Here is a 25,078-nt window from a genome sequence, read left to right as displayed (position 1 = left end):
CGCTTCTGTGAATGTCACACACATTTCCTTATTCCTTCTCCAGGTTTATTCTGTTGCTGGAATTATATAACATCGCCTTGAAATAGAAAGGAATGATTATTAGCTTTCTCTCATGCAAATAAGGCATCAATGATGGATTTTGCAGGACCCCCACACCTCCATTAGCTGGTGTCTTCATCCTTATGCATGCCCAGCTTACCTCTTAGCCATGTGGTTAAGAGATAGTTAGTCTGGTCATATGAGTTTCTGTTTTAAGACACACACTATTTTAGAGCCTTTTTAGGTTCATAGCACAGGTGGGCATACTGTACAAAGGCATCTTGTAGACACAGCCTCCCTCATTATCATCATCCTATGCCAAATGACACATCTGTTACAAGCGATGGACCTGTGTGGATTCTTTATGGCCACCTAAATCCATAGTTTATATTAAGGTCCACTTTGGTGTTGGGCATTGTATCAGGTTGCACAAATGTCTAATGACATGTTTCTGCCATAATAGTATCATGCCGAGCATTTTCACTACCCCAACAATCATGTCTGCTTTTCCTGTCCTGCATGCACTGTTAGCCACTCAGTACTGCTACAGATTACCTTGCACAGTGGGGCAAAGAGAACCTCAGCGTTCACTCAGTGTTAGGCTTTTCCATAGAATATGGTTATTTTTTTTAATTGAACCTGCTAAGATATTTTATTACACATTTAATAATTATAGAATCATACATGTGAATTTTAGAAAACCCAGTGAAATACGGAGAAGAAAATAATATTTTCTATGAGATAAAATTCCACTATGTAATTTCCTTGCAAGTATAATCCATCTTGGGTACAATGTTACATATCCAACTGCATGGTTTTGTAGTTTATCATCAGAATTATTATTTTATTGAAATTGGTTAACAAGTGTCACCCAAGACCTTATCTATTTTTAGCTAGTAAGAAGGCATTTTCCAATTTTTAGTGTTAGTACAATGGATATCTACTTCTGAACATTTATCTCCATTTTTGTTGACTTTGTGCTTGTTTTGGAGACGGATTCTCACTGTATGGTCCAGGCTAACCTGAAGCTCTTGTTCCTCCTGTGTCTGCTTCTTTGGAGCTGAGATTACAGGCATCCATCATACCAGGCTATGTTTACTTCCATTTCCAGGCACATTTTAAAAGTAGACCCACTGGGTTCCTGACTCTGCTGAAGGTCATAGGTTGTTACAGGTGGCCACTGTGTTTCTAAGGACAGAGAAACTTTATTTACCCAGCATCTGCAGGTACAGAGTTCTAGGAGATGTGGTGTAGATGGGAAATGTAAAAGGGATGAAGCACACTTCCTAGGAAGTAAGAAAGGGTTACAAATCAAGGACTAAGGGAAATGTTGTATTCCTCAACAATGAAGGAAACATGCTGTGTTAGGGGTGAGTGTGAGGATGTCGGAAGAGGCTAGGGAGTCCTCAGATTGGCCTGAATCTCCTCTCCAGGTTTAAGGAGTGAGGATAGATCCAAGGACTATGAGGGACATGGTGAGGAGTTAGAATAACTGATATAGAAAATGTTTGGGAGTTCTTTATATTAAGAAGTATCTGGAAAATTTCCAAGCTCCATTGGGGACTCATGAATTATCAGACAGTCAGAGTAGTACCAGAGTGGGAAGTCCTTTGTGATTTTTCTCAGAGGTACTGGCACCTCCAATAGAAGAAAGATAAAGATGGGTAGGCTGATATGGGCTGGCACTTTGCAGAGTTGCTGTAAAGTTAGCAGAGGAACATGTTCTGAGCATTTATATTTGTGGCTCACATCCTGAGAACGTGGTGCTCAGGCTGCAGAGGTACTGGGTACAGGGGAAGGTCCCTGGTTGTCTCTTTATCTTGTAAGCTGGTCATGGGTCCATTTCATGAATTGAGGTTAAGAGCTGGTAACTTTGCAAACATGAGGAACCATTGCTATTAGAAGCCTTTTCTGTACATAATGAGCAAGAAGTAAAATGCCAACAGTGGTTCAAAATATTAGAGCAGATGGGTTGCTGCTAATCTGCTTCGTGTTTCCCTCAGAGGTCTGGTGGTGTTTCCTCCCTTGACGGTGATCTATAGCAAGAAAACACCCTATCTAAGCTCTGGGTTTTCCCAGGTCAAGTCTTACTCTAGTGGCTGCTGAAGACAAGGAATACTGGATTCATCTGACAGTACATCTTTGTATCCAAGAGACCATCTGTGCCCAAACTAGACCCAATAAAGTGGCCCCTCCTGAGTATTTGGGTCAAAAGTATAATAAAACCATAACCCTGCTTGACACACTTTATTGGATTTTATATAGAGTGGGTGTTACTATTTCTCCTTTTTCTTTGCAGTGACATTATCTGTGGTGCTGGTGGCAGAGTGTTAGGCATTGCTTTCTGAAGTCACATGAAGTTTGTTTTGGGCATCAAGTCCAAGTTGACTCTACAAATACTGAAAAAAGAAACCTTTTCATTTGTCTTTTTTTTTTTTTTTTTTTTTTTTGTGCTCAAGATAATGCTAATACAAAACTGTATTTGATTAACCTCTTGAAATGAATTAGTCAAATGTGCCCTGAATGACTGCACCAATAAATTAGATAAAAATTAATTGTGGGAGTCAATAAGCTTGTGAAATCACTGAAGTTCATGCGGATAGCTTGCCCAACCTCTGAGGTTACATCCGAGGAGGTAACTGGTTTCCCAGCATAACTTGCCAGGACTGAGTCTTCTAACCTTGACTTATGCATAGCAGCTATTGAGTGTACTTGAACGGATTCCATTGTTTCATTTGAACAGACAGACAAAGACAGAAAGACAGAGACAGCAAGACAGAGAGAATGAAGCATATACACATACATATTAATAACAAGAAAATATTACAAAAAGAAGCCTCCGAATTCTGTAAGCTAGAGGACATTCCAAGAGAAGATCCTGGTATCACTTCACCTCAGATATAACCACTTACCAAGCTGTTAGGGTCTGTGCCATGGCAGTAAGAGAGAAATCACTTTAAATAAAAAGGATGATTTGGCTTTTTGTTTTGTTTTGCTTTGGTCTTTTGTTACACAGTAGTTATCCTTGGTTTACAGCATATATTGTTTCACTCACAAAACAATTAAGTGAAACAATGCATCTTCTTGATACTTTATTTTTAGATATATTGATTTTATTTCACACGTAGATGTGTTTTGCCTGCATGTATATATGTGCACCACCTGGCTGAGTGTCTGGAGCCCTCAGAGTTCAGAAGAGGGCACCGGATCTCTGGAAGCAGAGTGATGGATGCAGCCATGGGGTGCTTGGAGTCCAAACCAGGGTCCTCTGCAAGAGCAACAAGTGCTCTTAGTCACTCGCCCTTCGCTCCAGCTCCAAGTTTTCTATTAGTTTTCAATCAATAAAAACCCAACAAATAAATCATAGACATAAGTAAACATAAGACTTTAAGTCTTCTAATGTGATGGGATGAGAAATGTGGCCTTTTGTAAAATAGAGTGGCCACTTGACTGTCTTTGTAAACACGTCCTAAGGTACTGGGTTTAGACTGTCAACTCTCACTTAAAGCTCTTAAAGTTCACTAAAATATGAAACTTCATTTTGAATACACATAGTAAAACTGATTTGTAAACAAAATCAAGTTACTTAGCGGTAGCAGCATTGCTAACACCTCCTGGTAACTTCCTTGGCTAACACATTCGGTAAACTGTTACCCATCTACCATGCTGAGGAGGCCTGAGATAGGTAGTAGATAGGTGATAGATAGGTAATAGATTGGTGATGGATAGGTAATACCTGGGGTCAGCTAAGGAGCCCTGCACAGCAATCAAAGCGTCCACTTAGATTTGTCCTCTTGCTGTTTACTCTTCTTTCCCCTTGCTTTCTCTTTATTGTCTTTCATTCTTCTAACATTAAAAAAGTTGAAATTAAAATATAACTACACCACCTCCCCCTTCCGCTGTCCTCTCCATTCCTGTGTTTTTATAGTTGTGATGTGGAGCATGGAAGGCTGTAACTAACGTAAATCCTTCCACTGGGTGGTCAAAACATTGTTCTTGTTTGTTTTGCTTGTCAGGAGGAATTTGCTTCAAAGAGTCCCACTACTTCCTTTGATATGTTTTGTGTCTTAATGAATTTGCAACCCTTCAAAGGAGTTAAATCCTTTTCCTTATGTTCTCCTGAAAGTGAAGTAAGGTGTGTGTGTGTGTGTGTGTGTGTGTGTGTGTGTGTGTGTGTGTGGTGTGTAGTGTGTGTGTGGTATGTGGTGTGTGTGTGGTATGTGGTGTGTGTGGTGTGTAGTGTGTGTGTGGTATGTGGTGTGTGTGGTGTGTAGTGTGCGTGTGGTATGTAGTGTGTGTGTGGTGTCTGGTGTGTGTGGTGTGTAGTGTGTGTGTGTGTGTGTGTGTGTGTGTGTGTGTAATGTTCTTCCACATTTGGCTCCTCTGCTGGGTAGATGTAACTTAACAGATGGGATCATTCTCAGGCTGGTAAATATCTCCTCAGTATACATTCTTGACTCTACCCAGTCCCGAACACCCTGACCTGAGCAGTGAGTGACTTGGCTAACCAAACCATGGCCTTCTCTGTGCATTTTTATTCTAGATACATTTCATCTTGCTCTTCAGTCGACAAGGGAAACTACGGCTGCAGAAATGGTACACCACGCTCCCTGACAAAGAGAGGAAGAAGATCACCAGAGAGATTATCCAGACCGTGCTCTCCCGTGGGCACAGGACAAGCAGCTTCATCGACTGGAAAGAGCTCAAACTTGTGTATAAAAGGTGTGAGTAACTTCACGAGAACCAACCTTCTCTTTGTGGCTTTGACTCGTTTTCTTTCTGACTATTTTAAATTGCCATGCCAATCTCAATGCTTTCCAAAAGCTTTGATGAGGAGAGTCTAAATATTTGCAACAGTGAGAGAGCTCATAAAGATTCCCCCATTGATTAAAACAGCTTCCACATGTTAGGACAGATTCTAAATACTTAAGCTGTACGCTGAATTTGCACACACATGCTCAGTGACATTTTGTGAGCACTGGTTACTACCCAGCATCATTTCAAGCCTGTATTTACAGCAGCAAGTGAATGAGAAAGATTATGTTCATGTTTATAAGAAGCATATTTATTTATTAAGTAATCAACATATATCAACAAATGCTATGGGGAAGCACAAGTGAATGTGGTAAAGGAACGAGAATGGATTGCTCATATTACAGTTGTCCATATTTGCAGATGGGTGAATTGAGGACACACAGTTTAATTACTTCCCAGCCACAGTAGTTGAATGGTAATCAGTAGAGCCAAGACTCAAGTCCAGAACTTTCTTCCTTTAAAGCCTATATTTCTTTTGATGCACCTGTTTGAAGTGGCAAGACCACACTAGTGAAGAATCTTAATTTATAAATGAGCGATCTGAGGCTTGAGAGGTAAAGGAAGGTTTTCACTGAAGACTCAGATAGCAGTTGCCTAAGTTAGGACCTGAACATAGCCAGCCTGACCCAATGTCCTCTATCAAACTACAGTTTCCAAAAGGGAAAATTCACACTGGAAATACAAAGAGAATGTTTGTAAAACCTAAAGGGAAAAGAGAGGTGACATGTACGCTCTGATAGTTAATGGAGTCCACTACTAGGAAATGCTTTGGCAAAGCAGCTTCCGGGCTTCCAATGACAATCCATGCTATGCCAGCCTACAACAATTTACAAACTGGAGAGAGGCTAGAACAAACACCCTGCTTACCATGGGCCAAAGGATACCATCCCTGTGAGTGTAGCTCTTCAAGGTAAAGTTCTGTTGAGAGCCTTTCATGATTAACCAAAATCACTAACCACTGCAGTGTTTTTATATGTCCTGGTTTATATTTGAGGAGTGTACAGTGTGCCATGAACAGTGATTTCATCCTCGTATGGGGAAGACTCTCTCTGGAGAGTAGGAGGCCCGCACACCCATTGGGAAAACCCACCTAAGTTTGTTGATTGTCTCATTCAATTTTGTTTTTCCTTATTTTTTCTTTCCAAGGTATGCTAGTTTATATTTTTGCTGTGCAATAGAAAATCAAGACAATGAGCTCTTGACACTAGAGATTGTACATCGTTATGTGGAGTTACTGGACAAATACTTTGGAAATGTAAGTGTCCTTCTGGCCCTTTAGAGTCATCTATCTTGGTTCTTGCTTCTGCTCATCTCTTGTGTTCCTATTCTCTTTCTCAATTGCATTGAACCAAGGATGGTGCTGGCCCACTTTGGTTCAGGATTACAGGATTCCTCCCTACCTGTATTTCTTAGTAAACAACAAATCTTTACCTTCAGATTGCCTTGTTTGAGGGAGCCTGAACTTAATTGTGGGTGATCTCCATCCCTTATTCCTCACTGGCTTTACCATTCCTTTTCTGTTTTGACATTTTGTTCCTTCTTTGGCATTGTTTAAAGTTACAATATTTTCAGTACACATGGGAAAAAACAACAACCACCAATCCAAACAAACAGAAGTTCCCCAGTCCTTTCACTTCACATTGATATTCCGAGATCTCATTTGCATTTATGTAAATAACAGATGCAGCCATCTCTCACAGCTGCTCCCATTTCCAGAGCCCATTCACTCTGCGCCAGCTTGCAGCAGGGCCCCATCTTAACGACTCCGAGGAGGCTGTACAGTTCCCACTGAGCCCTCCAGGCTGCCCTGCACCACTGACATTTCCCAAGCCTGACCTGCTTTGCCCTCTCTTCAGCACTGGATCCTTATCATCCTTTACATGTCTCCCCTTTTGCCCTGACGTTGCTCTCCGCTTTCCGCTGGGTCTTGTCCTGTGTATCTGGAGATCCCGCCTCGGTTTTCTTCTTCCCCTGAGCTCTCCCTCCTCTTCCTCCAAAGGCTGTGCCTCTCTTCCCACCTGCCTAGCGTGTCTGCATTCCTTCTCTCAGACTCTACTGCCAGCTGATTTCTGTTTTCCTCACCTGGTGAAGGTCTTGATCTTCGCTGAGCTTAGGACTAAGGGCTATGCCTGACTTTGGCAAACCTACTCTTTCTGGTGGATGGAGTTTGCTATGTCACTGAGCCCTTCAGCGAAAATGACAGGGTTCTTTTGCCTTTCTTTGCCTCTTACTAGAACCTGACTCTTCCATTTCAACTTAAAAACTCATCTCCCCCATTTCCATCTCACTAGTGCAGTGTATTTACTTAGGATTTTACTCTCAGCTTCTTACTTGGCCATTTCTGTCTCTAAGCTCTTTTCTGCTTTTCTGCTTGGCCTGCTGGTGAGCATCTTTTTTAAGCACAGCATTAGTTCCCATCACTTATCACTTTTCTCATCCCTCATGAAAAACTCCACACCCCCTAGGCTATAATTTAGCTTCCAAAGGGTGACAACAGGCCACTCCCCCACCCTTGCTGAGTTCATGCCTCTGTGCACCTGTCATCATCAGCATTCCAGGTTACACAACAGCTCTGAGCATCCCACCTGGTGCAAAAGTTACCCAAGCGCAAACCTGGCCCTTCCCTGAGGTCAAGACCTTTGACCTCCCTCACCCCTACTCCCCCACTGCTATAAATAACTCTGGGTCAGATTTTAGCAAATGTTCTGGAGACACCAATAAAATGCACAGCTGTAGGAAAGAAAACTACCAGATGTGGAAACAGCCCCTCCAGTAGTGTTCTTTGCTCATTCCCTTGGTCCGCGGATGTTTATCAAGTGATGTTGGGAGAATTTGCCTTCAGAACAATTTTTATCATTCTTTCTCTGAAACTGAACAGGTGACATTTTCATCATTGGTTGGGTTGGGTCTTACCTGCTTCCTCCCTTTTCTTATTTTCTTTTTCCTTTCTTTCTTTCTTCCTTCCTTCTCCCCTCCCTCCCTCCCTCCCTCCCTCCCTCCCTCCCTCCCTGTCTCCTTCCCTCCCTCCTTGCCTCTCTCTCTCTTTCTTTCTTTCTTTCAACAGGCTTCACCACAATAACCAGTATCGGACGGGTTTCTAAATGAACTTTCTCCCCTATTTTCCCTCTTCCTTTCCTAGTAAATGCTGTTATGAGAGCTAACACATGCGTTGCTTGGGAGATTTCAGTTATTGTCAATATTTAGGAATAATATGGAAGTGACGCCATGTTCTCTTTCTCTTGCCACCTCACTCAGTTTACTTTTTCTAAGTCATACATATAAATTAGCATGCTTTGAAACACAGGAATATTTAACTTCATGTTTCCTTTTATTCTAATGAATTTTGATATTTTTGGTGCTTTCCTTTAAGATGAGCTACACATGTGGCCTTTTGCAAGGGCCTGGAGGAGTTTCTTGAAGTCTGAGCTTTCCTATAACCCGTTTTCTCTTCCTCATTTCTGAACTCTGGTTTGACTTGCTCTGTTTGCGTGAAATAAACCAAATTTGATCATGTGACTTGAGGCTGAATTTTGGTCTCTCTGTCAGTGCCTAACTGAAACTCAACCAGGTATTTTCGGAGCACATCACTTCTTACGAGAATTTGAATGACCTCCGCCAGGATCTAGGTCCAGGGAAAGCTTAAAGAGGATCAGAGTAATTTCCTGCCTCTCAAGCATTAGTTATCCATCCAATTCTGGTATACTTCTAGAAGCCCTATCTCTGTCATAAATCAAAATTTTAATTCACTAAAATGTTCAATGAATCTCTCATTAAACTAAGAGCACTTCAGGGCACCAGGCCCAGTAGGTGTTCATTCTTACTAATTAACAGTGATGACCAAAGGCTTCTGGGCTGATCCTCAGTGATATCATCTCAGGAATAAGATTTCTTTTCAGGTTTCCCTTCCTCTCATGCTAATACCAAAGATTTCTTTGAATTCTGCCCTTTGATTCTTCAAGGGGAAACTTATAGCTTGAAAATACTGTATTTTGAAGACAGATTTTTTTAAAAATTCAAAATCTCTGGTTACTAATTTGAGTGCTGCATCTCACCGTACTTTTCAATTCTAAGGAGATTATCAAGGATTGTGTAGTTAATCTTTCAATCTTCAGTAAGTAGCATTAACCCCAATTTACAGATACTGAGAAGCAGTGCTTTGGGGTCTCTTAGAAGATAAGGGATTTAGACAGCTGCTGTGTTTCCATTCTACATTGCAGCATGGATTTTGATTGATGCATTCTGAGTGTGTGAATGCTGCTGTTCCAGGAAACTTTTGCATTTGACCGAGGGAATTTTTCTGTTGTAAGAGGAGGAACATTAAATGTCTTGATCCTGGAGTCTGCTCACATGGTGACCAGACCCAAGATCTCAGACCCACCATCTCTCTCCATTTTACTGATGAGAATACAACACTAAAAAGGTAGTAAAAATATTTTCTTTGCTAAATTCATGGGTGTCTGTGAGGGTCAAATACAGGTAGCAAACATGTATAAACAATTGGTTGCTACTTTTATATTGTTTTTCATGTAGCTCTGTAGTCGTTCTTATTATCTGAAACATTTCCTTGGTGTAACCTGAAACTTCTTGTATTTACTTTAAAACAGAGGTCCAGGGCAGATGCTTCTTAGACTCCATTCGAAGGGATTTAGTTGCTGAAATGTCAGAAACATTATCGCAGTAGTATGTATTCGCTGTAAGAGAAGAGCTGTGAAACACACTATAGAACACACAAACAATGAGGAAATGGAAGATGACATGAAATGGTCATTTTTCTGCTGTTTATAAGCTGTGTGCCAGAATCTACATACCTGTGGGCAGGTCAGATTAAGGTTTGTTTATTGCATGGACTGTGAAGGAAGATGCTGCAATATATAACTCTATGGTCTCTGAGCATCAAAAGCGTAGTTCTCGTATGCTGGGAATTAAAGGAATAGCAGAAAGAACTGGAATCTTCCCAGTTCTACAGGTTGCCACCCCTTCTTATGTTTAGATGGAGGTGGACTGTAGGGTAGTACTTTGGAGTTGTTATGTGTGAAGTACTTGCTCACTCACAACATTCTCCATAGTTGTATGTATCTGATTCTGCATGCCCCCTTACCTTACTCCCTGAAACTAGATGCAGGAAAGTCATTGCCTCAGGCCTGTTGAAAGAGCCCTGGGGTCTGGGGACAGTTGACTGCTCAGAAGAGGCCACAAAAAATTCTTAGTGAATTTGTAGGGATGTTTGTGAGGTCTACTCATAGGACTCCGTTGATGCTTTGTCCTAATGAGGCTCCTGTCTGTCTTGGATTTCTAGTCTATACCAGCCTTGAATGCTGAGGTCTCTTTGCTCTTTGCTCCTGATTTTTACCTCTCCTGACCTCTGGTAACTGGTTCTTCTGGTCCTTTCTTTCTTGTGCATGGATGTCTAATTTTTTTCTTTTTAGATTTATTGTTCAAAATTACAAATATAAATTTTTCATACCCTTCTATACACATAGTCTTTTGAGCTTAAACAAATGGATTGTAGTATGCATATTCTTCTATAACCTTACTATTCTCCTTACAAGCCTGTTAGAGATTTTTCCCACATCCTTCCATGTAAAACTACCCTATTCTTTCCAAATTGTAGATAGAAATCCTATGCTATCATAGAGATGTACATACATTGTTTCAACAGTTTCCTATGAGTGGACTTCATATTGTTCCTAATTGTTCTTATAAATGAGGCCTATAATGATTGCTGCTTATATCTTATTAGTATATCATGGGGCTAAACCCCTTATGGAACTGTTGAGTCCAGAAATTAAAAATATAACTATTTGTTGTTAGGCATTATATTATTATTATTATGTAGGCGTGTGTGTGTGTGTGTGTGTGTGTGTGTATGTGTGTGTGTGTGTGTGTGTATGTGTGTGTAGCATTTTTTTTGGAGTTCCTTTTATCTTTCTTTACATGGGTTCTGCATGGAGTCCAGGTTGTCAGTGTTGTTGGTATCCACCAGAGAAGACTGCTGATAGTCAGTCTTTGTTAGCTGGCTTGTGACCATACTGGGTTTTTGGGATCCCAGTGTGGCACCAAGCCTTTCTCAGGCTGAGATTTTAAGCACAAAAACCACGTCCTGGGTTGACACACTTCAGTTAACAAGAACAATTAGCCAGGAATGGAACTCTAGAAGCCAAAAACCAAGGTTCATACATTTAGAGGCTTTCCTAGAACTTTCTTGCTTTATCTATGAATTGTTTATTATTTTGTTGTTTGTTTGGTTTTTTTTTTTTTTTTTTTTTTTTTTTTTTTTTTTTTTGAGCTCTGGCTATCCTAGAACTCATTATGTAGAATAGGCTGGCCTCAAACTCACAGATATCCACCTGCCTCTCCCTTCTGAGTACTGGGATTAATAGTATATGCACCTTGTACCTGGCCTTTTTATTTGTTTTTATATTGTGCTTATGTTAGGTGGGGATTTTCAAGAATTCTTTATGAACTGAGAATTCTATTGTCAGTAGCAGAACAAAAGGAAGGGATTTGGAGAAGCTGTTCAATTCTTGCTGGCATGTGCCAGGGTAAGAGCATGAAAGAACCTAGTGAGCTGGAGGCTTGTGTGACTGCGGCAGGTGTAAAAGGCAAGCACAGGAAAGCAGAGATGTGTTGTGGGGGTTAGGGTTGGGTGGTGAAATCCTGTCACACTAGGGAATTAAAATCTATCTTGAAACCTAGACCTTACACAAAGAGGAACGAGAATAGCATCTTAGCAAAGTGTGGCTGACTATGGTCTTGAATGGGCAAACAGATTACCTAAGAATCATTGCTGTAGACCCAATGGGAGGGATTATAGGCCCGAGCATCTGTGAAGTGGAGGGATGGGAGACTAGTGCTCTATTTAGATGGTAGAATCAATAGAACTTGTAACCAAGGCAACAGATCAGGACCAAGGGAAAAAGAGGTATCTTAATTAGGATTACTATTGCTGTGCTGAGACATCATGACCAAAAAAAAAAAAAAAAAATGGTGAGGCAAAGGGTTTATTCAGCTTATGCTTCCACATCACAGTTCATCATTAAAGGGAGTCAGGGAGGAACTCAAACAGAGCAGGGACCTGGAGACAGGAGTGTTGGAGGGGAGCTTCTCATGGCTTGCTCAGTCTACTTTCTACTTACGTTTCTACTTTCTTATAGAACATAGGATCACCACCCTAGGTATGGTACCACCCATAATGGGCTGGGCCTTTCCCCATCAATCACTAATTAAGGAAATGCCCTAAAGCCCAATGCATTTAGCCCAGTCTTATGAAGGAATTTTCTCAATTGAGTATCCGTTTTCTCTGATGACTGTGTCTAGTTAACATAAAACTAGACAGTACAAAGCTAATGAGTTGGGGTGGTGGGGGGAATGAGTGAACTCTCATATGAATTAGGTAAAATATATGAAAGAAGCTACTAAGCAAAATAGGGGCTAAAAAATGAAAAAATATGTTTGAGATCACGGTTAAGAGCACGACTGCTTTTCCAGAGGGCTTGGGTTCAGTTCCCATCATCCACATGGCAGCTAACAACTGTCTGTAACTCCAACATCTGATGCCCTCACAGACAAAACACCAGTGCATATAAAATAAAAATAAATAAATCATTAAAAAATGAATATGTTTGAGGTCAGTTTGGGACATAGTGATGTGGAAATAAGAATGCCCAAGTAGACAGACATGTGTAGTCAGCGGGTGAAAAGATGGAGCAAATGGGGATTGGTCTGGCTTGCTGCACCATTTGCGGGCTAGAGCAGCTATGAAGTGGAGGGATGAGAAGTGTTCTCTCTAGATGTTAGGGCCAATAGGGGTTGGTGACCAGAGAGAGGGCAGAACCAATGGGTGGGTGAATGAGAGAAAGGAGCTCTCCCTGAGAGAGCCAGTGAGGTTGTCTAGAAGACAATGTGTATTGCAAAGAGAAGGAGCCATGCTGAAGAATGTCATCATTTGAGAATATGAATGCCCCCTATGAAAGCCACATGTGATGGGCACATTAGCAGTTCTGTAAACACTTCTTCAAAAAAGCATCTTTTGAAATTATATATATATATATATATATATATATATATATATAATTTCAAAAATAAATCCAAAAATAAATGAATATATATGTATATATATTCATTTATTTTGCTGGAGGGTTGCATGTTTGCTAGGGCACATATGTAGAGGTCAGAGAACAGCCTGTGGGACTAGGTTCTCTCCTTCTACCCTATGGGTCTTGGTGATCGAACTCCAGTTCCAGGGCTTGGCAGCAAGTACTTTTATCCCTTGAGCTTTTTGGCCAGCTCTGTTGGTACTCACCGCCCAAATACAAGTTAGTGGGGAGGAGTAGAACAAAGTCATCCACAAGGTCTAAGAAGGAATCATCAGTCACAGGAGGCCCACAGTCATGAAATGGTGTCAAGGGAGAAGAAATTTCCAAAACAAACAAACAAACAAACAAACAAATAACAAAACAAAACCAGAATGACAGAATGACAAGGGTTGTTACTGAGGTGAGCTTGAGAGAGGATGGGGGAGTTCTAGCTGGATGGCTTAAAGAAAGCAACTTCATTTGGGCAAATAGGGTCTGGATGCAAAAGGAGTCAATTTTCAGTGAGCTGTGGAGTAAGCTCTGAGGAAGCCAGCAAAAACAGCACTCCAGGGTTGAAGCATTTAGATTATGGGGATAGCTTTGCCACTTGCTTCGTTTCCATACTGAGACCGGTCAGTCTCTCTGTTCATCTTTGACCCCAGGTAATGTGCTGTTCCTTTCACTAGAGCCCTCAGTGTCACGTGGGAGTCTGCTAGCAGTACAGGTGTTCCGACTGGACCCAGACCTACTGACCCAGAGGTCCAGAGGCTTGGCCCACAGGAAGAATTTTCAGAAGGTTTAACAGGAGACTCTGATATGCTCAAAAATTTGCAACTCACTGGCCTAATAGCCAAGATCTTTAAACCTGACTGCAGGAGAATTGAGGCTCTGTTCTTCTACTTCCAAAAGCAACAGGGACCCAGCTTCTGCTTGTGCCTGAGGACAGAGGTGCCTAGAAGCCCCATTCCCCCTTGGAGACTCATATGTTCTGTTACAATCCAAAACATATTAGTGATTTTCCCATGGTGGTGATTAAATACTATGACCAAAATCAACTTATCGAGGTGAGCTTATTCGGCTTACAGATCCAAAGGAGGGGTCCATAATGCCAGGACAAGTAGGCTAGCAGATGATAGGAACAGGGAAGTCACAGCTCAGCCACACACAGGAAGAAGAGATGTAGAAGAGTGTGAACTGGAAGAGGGGTGAATCTATCAACCCTCAAAGTCTGCCCCCCACACCTCCTTTTATCAAGGCTGAAGGATCTACAATCTCCTCAGGCACCACCAGCAGGTGACCAAGTGTTCAAATACTTGAGCCTATGGGGGCATTTCTCTTTCAAACCACCACAGACCGTATTATCTAAAGACATGCTCTGCTTCAATAGGATTTGGTTTTTTACCTTCTCCTTCTACCTTTCTGTTCTTAAAATGCCATGTGGTATATTATGTTTGGCTACCACTTGAATGACAATGTGGCAAAAACTGCAGACAGTGGCAGATGCTTTCCTGCTTCTACTCCAAAGTTATCAAAACATTTATTGTTTTTTTTTTTTTCCTTACCAGGTCTGTGAGCTGGATATTATCTTTAATTTTGAAAAGGCGTATTTTATCCTGGATGAATTTATAATAGGTGGAGAAATTCAGGAAACATCCAAGAAAACAGCAGTCAAAGCCATTGAAGACTCTGATATGTTACAGGAGGTCAGTATGGTTTCCTATGCATGGGGAAGATGATGTTGATTCTAGCACTAACTATAATATAGCTACTACTCTGAATACTGCACCTACAGGCTGTGCTGGGCATAGCTTCTACTTTAAACAATTTACATGTATTCGCTTATTCAATTCTTCCAGCATTTCTAACTAGGTGTTAGCATGTTCAAGAGGTGAAATGTCCTGCTCATTTTCATAGTTAAGAAATATGAAATAGCGCATTGGACCCTTGCAGTTCAGACCCGAGTCTTTGCCTGTTCTGTTTGGCTGAGCTTTGAGGTTTGAAAATATCCTACCTCTGAGGGATATCAAGTGCTTGGTGCTAATCTTTGCAAATGTAATTTTATGAGATGTATAAAAAGACTTTCATTAAAATATTTGCTCTGCCCTGGGAAGGGAGAACAGCAATGCGTAGTTATTTCATTTGCTAGGAATATTAGAGCTATATTATCGAAGATGGCATTTGTCATTTTAATTGAAGTTTCCTACCTCTTGGGAAGGCCTTAGGTCTATGTGCATTTGTTTGCATGAATAAATCAGGAACTCTCATGGCTGGATTGCTGAGGTATAAATGGGTCCTGAAACCTGTGCTTGGCGCTACTCCTGAATCTGATGGCGTCATATAAGATCCTGGGACTTTTCTTTTTTAGAAGCATCCCAGATGTGAATCAGACACAATAGGGAAATATAACCTGCATTAACTCCTTCAAGCACACTGAAAAAGAGCACTGTGTTCTCTAACCTTTACCTTCTAAAATGAGGTAGCTCTGAGCAATCCTAAACTAAGCATGTGTCTGGGTGCTTAGATTCTCCAGGTCTCCCAGATTGTCAGTGGGTCTTCCTTCCTTACCTCTCTTTACCCCCCCCCCCTGCTGCCCTCACTCTCTGCTCTGTGTGTGTGTGTGTGTGTGTGTGTCTGTGTGTGTGTGTTCGTCTTTTTGGACAGTCTTAGGATGCAACCCAGGCTGGCTTTAAACTCACTATTCTCCTGTCTTTACTTCCCAAGTGCTGGGATGACAGGCATGTACCACACCTGGCCTCAGTGGGTCTTTCCATCTTCCTGTTTTCATAACAGCAGGTCAAGAGTCAAGAGGATTTCAAGAATTGTAAAGTACCTATTTAAAATTGGTACTAAAGCCATTCTTCCTGCTATTTGGAAATAAGAGACTGATTAAGTTAATAAGACATTAGGCATGATTTCCCAGCAACTGTCTTGGCAGTACTTTGAGCTGATTTCTTACTTCTGCCCATGGAGGGACTCCATCCTCAGGTGAGTGGACATGAAGAAAGACAAGGGTGGGTTTCCATGAGCAGCTCTGTGTGCCTGTTAGGCCAATGCATTCATTGCTAGAGGTGTTATCCTCTTGAAGAAACACATTAAGCCTCTTTGAGTCTCACTTAACTCTTTACAAATGTCACAAACGGGGAATTTATGAGGCACTGAGGACATCAGTGCTTGGAAATTCCATAAAAGTATGTATACCAAAATATTCTGGGATGGAGAAGCAGGGAGTAGGAAGTGGGGGCTTTTCCTAAGTTTCTCCTCTTGGTCTTTTAAGACAGAAACTTCTTAGAGGAGAGGCAGACTTTTGCACAGGCTCTTTGGCACTTTAGTAATTACAGCATGCTGAATCAAAGCCAAGACACACCTGTGTGATTTCCAAGTCCCCCCAGCTGCAGGGAACAGGCTTTTAAGAGCTTTTGGTGAATCAGTGTTCCTAGTTTCCTTTAAATCTTGAAATCAGGCATTTCAAGAAGTGAGCCCTGTCACAGTAAAGCACTAATTGGTTGGTGCCTGTTCCTGGTGACTGAGTGGACAGTGTGAATGGGTATCATTAGATGCCCGGTGTTAAACCTTGTACCCCAGTGAGCAGGCAAGGCTGTGACTCTCTTTAAATGACACCTGTTGAATAACCAGGGCCTGCCAAATGAGAAAAAGTGTTGCTCATGTCCTCATGGGCTCGGGTAACCCCCCTCCGCCCTGCCCCCGAAATGATGTCAGTGAGCTTGTTGAGAAGTTGACTTTGCATGTCTGGTGTGCTTCAGAAAGTATAGGATGTGTAGGAGAAAATATTCAAATTGCATATAGGAGGATTGCCCCATTTATTTCCTGACCTTCAGCTCTTACATATTTGTAGGTACTAGAAGCTGAGGAAGCCCCCTATAACATTGTCTACTTTTAGAACAACTAAAAAGGATGAAATAGCTCTTTGGACTTTCTCCAAAATTACACCTAATAAAAGTTTCTTGGGCCAGGGGAGAAAAACACAAGTTGTTTCCATGCATTTGATAAGAGGATCCATAGTCTCAAAGTACCAGATGCTCAGATCTTAATTTGAGTGTGACCAGCTTAGATGTTGATAATTCAGAAAGTCTAAAGGACTGGGGATGACTTGTGGGAGGGGGTAACAGCAATGGGGGTGATGTCGTGAAGTTAGAAGCATGGAGACCAAAGAGTAGAAGTTGTAGTTCTCAAGGTTACCAAGTGGGGGCAGCCATAAGTGAATGATCTTCATAGACAATAGCCTGGCAGGAAGGGAAGGTCAGAAGGAATCAAGCCAGAGGCCAACTCACACATACACGAGGATGCATGAGCATACTTGGTGCATCCCAGTACTTTTAACCTTCAGAACATAAACTAAAACCACAGCGCAGTAGAAAAGGGCTGTATCTTAAACCACAGTGCAGTAGAAAGGGGCTGTATCTTAGTAGAGAATGCATACTACAAAGGTGTGAGCGCCTCCAGTTGGGTCCCAAGATAAAACTCTAGTCTGATTCTTGTAAATGCAAGGGAAGACAAAGATTTAGGACTTAGACCATTTAAAGTCAGTTCCAACCCTTTTTAGTGGCAATTTCAAGAAATCACTTCTTTATGCCTTCGGAGTGATAGGCCTCAGAGAGGGCAGGTAGGGCAGCCCCACAGTCACCCCATGCTAATACAGGGCAGATAACTAGAACCATGTGGCTCCTTGAGGTTGTGAAACATTCACTTTATATCCTTGACCATCTCATGCTTCTTCAAGGCTGCAATGTGTCTATATAGTCAACTCATTTTAGTCAAATGAGCAAAAAAAAGCAAAGACTATAGATATAGCACACGAGAGTCAAACAAACAGAATATGCTGTTCTAGATTTTATTTTGTCACCTTTTCAATATTGATAATGTGCTGTCATCTCTTACTGTAAATTTTAGACTTAATTTGTTTAATGGGGATAAATACTGCAAAACCCACATAGGCTGTGGGCCAGTGTTGTTTCCCCAGTCAAGTTAAAAGATAAGGATGGAATATTTAAGAGGAGATTCAGGGCATATGTCCTTGGATATAAGCATCTTTGGACTAGTGCTCAGTTAAGAGGCCGACAAGCATTTCAGCAGTGGTACACTAAACTAAAGAGACAGGGGGAGGAGTTAGAAAGCTGACTTCTCATTTGGTTTTCTTCTAGAGCAGAAGTTTTCAACCTTCCCAATGCTGCAGCTCTTTAATCCCTTTAATACAGTTTTTGGTGTAGGGTGACCCCAAATTCCGTTGCTACTTCATAACTGTACTTTTGCTGCTGTTATGAATTATAATGTAAATATCTGATATGCATGATATCTCATATGTGACCCCCCCAGTTTGAGCTGTTCTGGACAATCTTGTTGGCCAATACCTTTGATCCCTTTGGCCCATGCTGACAGTCTTTCCTAGGATGTTGAATGGTGGTACACATTTTGGGGTGCATAATTAAATGCTGATTGCTATGTAAGTTGACAGTGACTCATAGTGACTTTAAATATTGCCTAAGGATAACTTGCTGCCCCCCCCAAGAGCTCTCTTACTGATGTAACCTGGGTCATTATTTTTCATAAATATGTATCTGTTCAGTAGGAGGGAGTTTGTAATACCACTGTGGAATTCTACCTGTCATCAAACACTTAAAAAGAACAGATAAAGACAGAAAACTCAATTTTGGGGGCTTAGTAGCAAGCTTGATGACTAAAAGAGCGTCTGGATGCTTTGGAGACATGTTCTTCCAAAAGGCATGGCAGAAATCTTCCAGAATCGTGGAATAGTTTTTCCTTCTGACTGGGCTGTAGTCTTAATGAAAAGGTTCTCCTAAGTTCTGAAAACAATGCATATATTACACATGGATACTTGGGGCTTTTATAGCACATGTGCCTGCATGTGGTTCTCAGCCCATTTAGATGCTTTAAATCAACATTCCTGTCTCCACAGTTGTTGCTGTAATATCTCAAACATCCACTTCCGGATCAAGCTTAGCCTTCTCTCGGCTGAAAGTGACATATTTACAGCCATGTGGGCATGTAGACAAATGATATTCAAACGTATAGAATGCAAAGATTTATGTCTATATATGATTTTGCATTTTTTCAGTATTGCAAAAAAAAAAATAAACCAACAGAATGAAAAACAAATCGTAATCTGCAACACATACGGTTTGCAGGGAAGATTGTTCTAAGTCATTGTTCTCTTTCAGACAATGGAAGAATACATGAACAAGCCCACATTTTAAGTGTGCAGTCTACTTGAAGATTCTGAGTGCTTCGTGTTGTGAATCTACAAATAAGCAACTCTTTGCTTCCAGTCTCCACACAGCTTCTGGCACCATGCCAAAAAAATGTAAAGGGATCCCATGTTAGCTAGCAAAACTTAAAAGTTAGCATGATGTATTTATGTTACTACATATGTGTATTATACTGTGTATGAGTACTCATTGCTGCTCTAATTTGTTTGAAATAATTGCTACAGACTGACTAGTTGCTTGTAGTGTTTTAAGTCCTTGTGGTATTTTTAAGGTAACTTCAAATACAATATAATGATTTTTGTTGCCATTTGATCTTATACCTGTAGACTGAAAACTGCTTTGTGCTAACACACAATTTTGAATGTAAAGTATATTTTATATAATGAACGTCTTTCCTAAGTGTTTTTAAGAGGTACATAAATTCAAATTTATGTTAGTAGTTAAGATTTCATATGTGACATTTTAAATATGTTCAATACTACTATAATTCCAGGTTAGAAACAGTGTATCTGACTTTAATGTCTTGAATTCAACTTATTTTTTTTTTCAAAATTGGGATAGAACTTAAGTGATTTTGCTGTCTTAGAAGGTGCTAGATTGAGTTTTTTTTTTTTACTTATTTTCAATAGAATATAAGGGACATTTCAATAAGGTTATATTTTCTATAAGCTATATATTTATTAAGGTTCCAGAAGATCTGGAGATAAAATGTAACAGCATCTCCTACTATTAACAAAGTGCTAAGAAAGGAACAGCCAGAGCAATAATTGTGATCTCTACTACTATTGTACATCTCATGTTCCAATTAATCCTTATGATTGAGAGACTTCTTCAGAGTGGAATGTACTAGGCTTCCTTAGGACATGTATTTTCATGGTGCCCTTTATGGGAGGCGATTCTATTCCTTTTCCCTCCTCCTCCCAGGAAAATATTGTCTGTTGACCATTATCTTTGTGGCTGTGTCACCTTCAAGCTTCCAAAGCCGAAGTCCTGCATAGTCAGGCTCTGAGTGTGCTCAGACACGAAGTAGGAAGTTGCTTGTAGCATTTGTTCTTGGTGCCCGTGTCTGGAGTTTCTTGTGCACATTTTCAGTGTTAGTGTCAAGGTCTGATGACATTTGTATCAGAGTTTTTCCTGAGACGATAATGAGTTTGATTTTGGATTCGTTGGACCATCCCAAAAGGTGGCCCCTTAGAGAATGTGATGGTTTGTTGTCTTCAGTTCATCTCATCAGGCTTATTTATGGGATGATGGCAAAACCAGAGTGGAAGAACAGTCAGACACAAAGACCCATTCCTCAACATAACCATATATTTAAAGGCAATACGCTAGTTTGCATGTGAGGTAATAACTGGGCTTTTAATAGCTGATGTGTCTTCAAATTAACAATGACATTATGGTGACCAGTTGATGTTTGCCCTTCATGAACAACTTTGTTGAGACAGTCTTCAGTTTTGTTCACTAACTTAAAAAAAAAATGATAAGAATTTTATTTGTTTTTCAAACATTCTGTGAAATTGAACTTCCTATAATTTCAGAGGTTTTCTGGTTCCTTCTCATTGCTTTTGGATCAAGGTATCTATTGAGCCTCATTAAATATACTGCCTATATTCTAGATAATAGCATATTTGACACTGTCTAGCTTATACTAGGATTCTTCCTGTCATTGTACACATAGAAAGTCATATTTATGTGACATACTGTGGTAAATTCTAAAGATTTGAGGAACAGCTCACATGAGCTTCAGTGAAAAATCATTATGTATATTTTTTATTATTATAAAATTCTAAGTACCAAGTGAAAGGAAAAATAGTACTGAATTTGTATAAAACTCCCAAATAAAATGTTAAAAAAAGTTGATGAACTTGAGGAACTTGAGTATGCTTTCATGACTTTATATGCTCTCTCTCTCTCTCTCTCTCTCTCTATATATATATATATATATATATATATATATATATACACATACACACACAAATACATATATACACACACACACACACACACACACACACATATATATATGTAACATTTTAATTCTTGAAATTCTAACTTTGATTTCTGGTAAAATTTGTTTAGAGTTACACCCAGCAGTGGTAGCACACGCCTTTAATCCCAGCCCTTGGGAGGCAGAGACACATAGATCTCTGAGTTCAAGGCCAGCCTGCTCTACATAGTGAGTTTGCGAACAGCCAGGGCTACACAGAGAAACCCTGTCTTGAGAAAGGAACAAAAAAAACAAAACACACACACACACACACACACACACACACACACACTCACTCACTCTCAACGACAACTACCAAAAAGAAAACAAAAAGCAAAAAGCATTTCTTGCTATTTAGCAATAAGGAGAAACTCACAAGGCAGAGGTTCCTGGGAGAAGAATGGCTCGATCTTTTCCCCCTCCTGTTTTAGCATTCCCTAGGTGTGATTGAAAGACCCACAGAGCATGGACCTTCACGCTCCCACTCAGGAAAGGCGATACCTCAAATCACTTACGGGAAGCAGTCTTAATGCAAAAACATGAGGACTTTTAATTCCAAGTGCACTGGGGTCCACAGTCATACATCACGCAGGGGTAGAGGACTGAGGACCTCGAGGGCAGAATTGAGACAGTTTTTATAGGGTTTACAACAAAGCCCACACATAGGTCACTGGGGCGGGGTTTCACAAGCAGTTTATGAAGTCAGGTAAGTGGTTAGTTAGTTCATTTTCTGTTATCTTACTAGGCCAGGATTACTACTCAAGGGTGTCTGTTGTAAGCAGCAAGGAGTATGACCTTGTCTATTTACTGGCAGAGGACAGGGTCTGGAATTTGAGGTTTTTTAGGGCTTTTTAGATAGTATTTTTAAACTTCTAGCTTCCTGGGGTCATTGGAGAGTTAGGCTGCATTTTTCATCCTTACATGATAACCCAGTTTCTTTACTGACAGCTGAGGAAGCAATCAACCTTTCATTACTTCCATTAACAATTGTCAAAACTTTTTTTTGGGGGGGGAGGGGGATAAAGTTAGTGAATTTTCTCATCCCAAGTCTCTCAAATAGCAGGAAGGCTTTCAGCAAATACATTGTGCTTCGAAACCCATAGTTCTTCCAAGATGTTTATTATCAAACCTGCAAAATATCATTGATGGCCTGCATGGAATTTCACTTCTCTGAAATCTCATCAATAAACACATTGATAAATGTTAGTGTGCTTTTTCATATAATCTCTGCAGTTTTTGATATAATACATTCAGATGTTCTGGGACCTATAAAGCCAGACAAATACAAGTTTCCAACCATGGTAAATTACTTTGTTTCAACCCTTTTTGTGACTTGTGACAAACGGTTGTTAAAACTGTCCCTAGATGATGTGCCTTAATATTGGACAGCAGTAATCTGTTTTGTCACAGGTAAAACCAGAAGCATCTAGAGACATCTAGGGATTTATTAAAGTCGCCCCCTTCCCACTTTTCCATCCCTTTCCCCTTCCTCTCTCCCTACTCTTCTGCTCTCCTTCACACCTTTGTCCCCTCTCCTCCTCCTTCTTTCCCCCCACTTAATGCCTTCTTCCCTCTACTTCTTCCTGCCTCCCCCCCTTTCTCCTGCTTGCTCTGTCATATTTATCTATCTATTGCTGTGAGAAAACACCATAACCAAAAGCACCTTGGGGAAGAATGGGTTTATTTCCGCTTATGATTTATAGACTATCATGAAGGGGAGTCAGGACAGGAAACTGGAGGCAGGAACTGAAGCAGAGACCACATAGGGATGCTGCTTACTGGCTTGCCCCCCAATGCTTCACCTTACTTGCTTATACTACACAGGACCACCTGCCCAGGGTGGCACGGCACTCAGTGGGCTGAACCCTCCCACATTAATTATCAACTAAGAAAATGCTGCACAGCATTGTACACAGGCTGATCTGATGGTGATCATTTCTTAATTGAGGCTCCCTCAATATAGGCAACTCAAGTTTGTGTCAAGTTGACAAAGAACTAACCAGCACACTCATGTCATTTTTTTCCTTACACATGACCTCATTGTGTAGCCCAAGCTGTCCTCTAGCACGTGATACTCCTGCCCCTGCCACCTAACTGCTGAGGTTACAGACATATGACATCACACCTGCCTTACATTCACATTTCGGTGTACTACTTGGCGTGTAATTCAAGCCTCCAGATAGACTTTGGATAAATTCTCCATGAATGAATCTACATGCTTACTGAATCTTAAGGTCCTCTTGAATATGGGCCATCGGTCCATAGAGTATGCACTTCCCATCATGCCTTCAGTTCTAGGTCTTCTTTTACTGTTTTGCTTTCTAGTGTGTTTTGTAACATCATCAGATAATGTTCAAACATTTCTTTTGAGAGCATCTCTCTCTTAAATAAGAAGAGTCAATTAATTTGAGATACATTCGAGTATGATGCCATCGTATTCTTCATTGAAGTGACACTGGGTATGGCAACCACAGTCCAGGGCAGGCCTCATGCTTAGGAGTAGTTGGCCAGCATAAATCAGGCTACATGACATGTAGTGGAATTTCTCTCTTTCTCTCTCTCTGTGAGAGAAGCAACATAAAGTTGGATGAGTAGGGAGGAGTGTAGATCTGGGAGGTGCTGGGTGGGGCAAAGAGAAGAATATGACAAATATAATGTATGCAATTCTCAAATAATAAATTATTGAAAAGCAAAAAAATAAAGCAAAAGTTAGGTCATTTACGTTAATATGAAATCAAAATGAGAAGTGAGAGTGTGATAGATTTAATGCAGTTTAAGTTTGAATGTTTGAAATATTAATTGTGGTTAAATAAAATGAACTTCCCTAAAGGTCTCAAACTATAAATATTAGTCTTAATTATGTGGGATTAAATACATTTTGGGAGAATTTAACTTCTATAATGAGTTGACTTAATAAAATTATATTTTCCCACTATTAGAAATGAGCATTTTGAGGGAAAAAAAAATGCTCAAAGGCATTTTGTCTGGTCAATTTTTGAGTACTTGTAAGATTAAAGGCTAAGACTAAAATGATGGAGAAATGAATAAGCCAAAATAGGTTAATAAGAAAAATATCTAAAATCAGTTACATGTTCTACATGTAAGACAGTAATCACATGTAATGATAATGTCACCAAACAATTTTAGATTAGTAATTGAAAATTTTACTAAAATTATAAATTCAAGCATAGTTTGAAGAAAACACAAATCTTTTACATGTACAACAAATCTAGACACAATAAATAATAAAGTAAATATTGGGTGAACTTTGATCATTTCAGGAGATGTTTCATGAAGACTTTTATTCTAGCCTTTTCACTCTGTATCCTGGTCATTTTTTGTCAGCTTGATACAAGCTAGAATTATCTGGAAAGAGGAACCTCAACCGAGAAAATGCCTCCATTAGGTTGCCTGTAGGTAAAGTCTGTGAGTGCAGTTTCTTGATTGCTAATTGATAGAGGAAGGCCCAGCCCACTGGGGCAGTGTCACTTTTGGGCAGGTGGTCTTTGGTCACATGAGAAAGTGGGCTGAGCAAACCATGAAGGACAAGCAAGTGAGCAGTCTTATTCCATGGCCTCTGCGTCAGTTCTTGCTTCGTCATTTCTTCCTTGACCTTCTGCACACACTGCCTATGTGGCTCCTCCACAAGTGGCTTTTGGTCGTGGTGTTTTATTACAGCAATAGAAACCAGACAAAGACACGCTATTTCTGTAGTCTGTATTTAAAATATTATGAGCAAGAATATGTAAGTACTGAAGCTAAGAAATTTTCTGAGGACACCATCCAAATACCATTAAATATAATTTCAATTATTATGAACTTTCAAACAACAGGAAATAGGGCTTGAATTTTTATCTCTATTATGGTCTCTGAGAGTAAAGCGATAAGCCATAACACATAGGCTAGCAAGTATGACCAGT

At 40.4% G+C, this 25,078-nt stretch overlaps 1 protein-coding gene across 3 annotated transcripts in view; it reads left to right on the top strand.

The window, feature by feature from the left end:
- Positions 1-19,297, top strand: part of Ap1s3 (adaptor related protein complex 1 subunit sigma 3) — a 53,098-nt gene extending 33,801 nt beyond the window's left edge. The window contains exons 2-6 of one of the 3 annotated variants that reach the window (XR_007834885.1): positions 4,583-4,761; positions 6,001-6,109; positions 14,495-14,632; positions 15,723-15,914; positions 19,124-19,297. Coding sequence is in view for 1 of the 3 variants with exons in the window: in XM_051190547.1 (XP_051046504.1) it covers positions 4,583-4,761; positions 6,001-6,109; positions 14,495-14,632; positions 19,124-19,159 (462 nt within the window). In the remaining 2 variants the exon portion in view is untranslated. Of the gene's footprint in view, positions 1-4,582; positions 4,762-6,000; positions 6,110-14,494; positions 14,633-15,719; positions 15,915-19,123 lie in introns of all 3 variants that reach the window. The other 2 variants (XR_007834884.1, XM_051190547.1) reach the window with 2 other exon arrangements.
- The last annotated feature ends 5,781 nt before the right edge of the window (positions 19,298-25,078 follow it).

Source organism: Phodopus roborovskii, unplaced genomic scaffold (genome assembly GCF_943737965.1).
Source record: "Phodopus roborovskii unplaced genomic scaffold, PHOROB, whole genome shotgun sequence".
NCBI lineage: Eukaryota > Metazoa > Chordata > Mammalia > Rodentia > Cricetidae > Phodopus > Phodopus roborovskii.
This window is presented reverse-complemented; position numbering and strand designations above follow the sequence as displayed.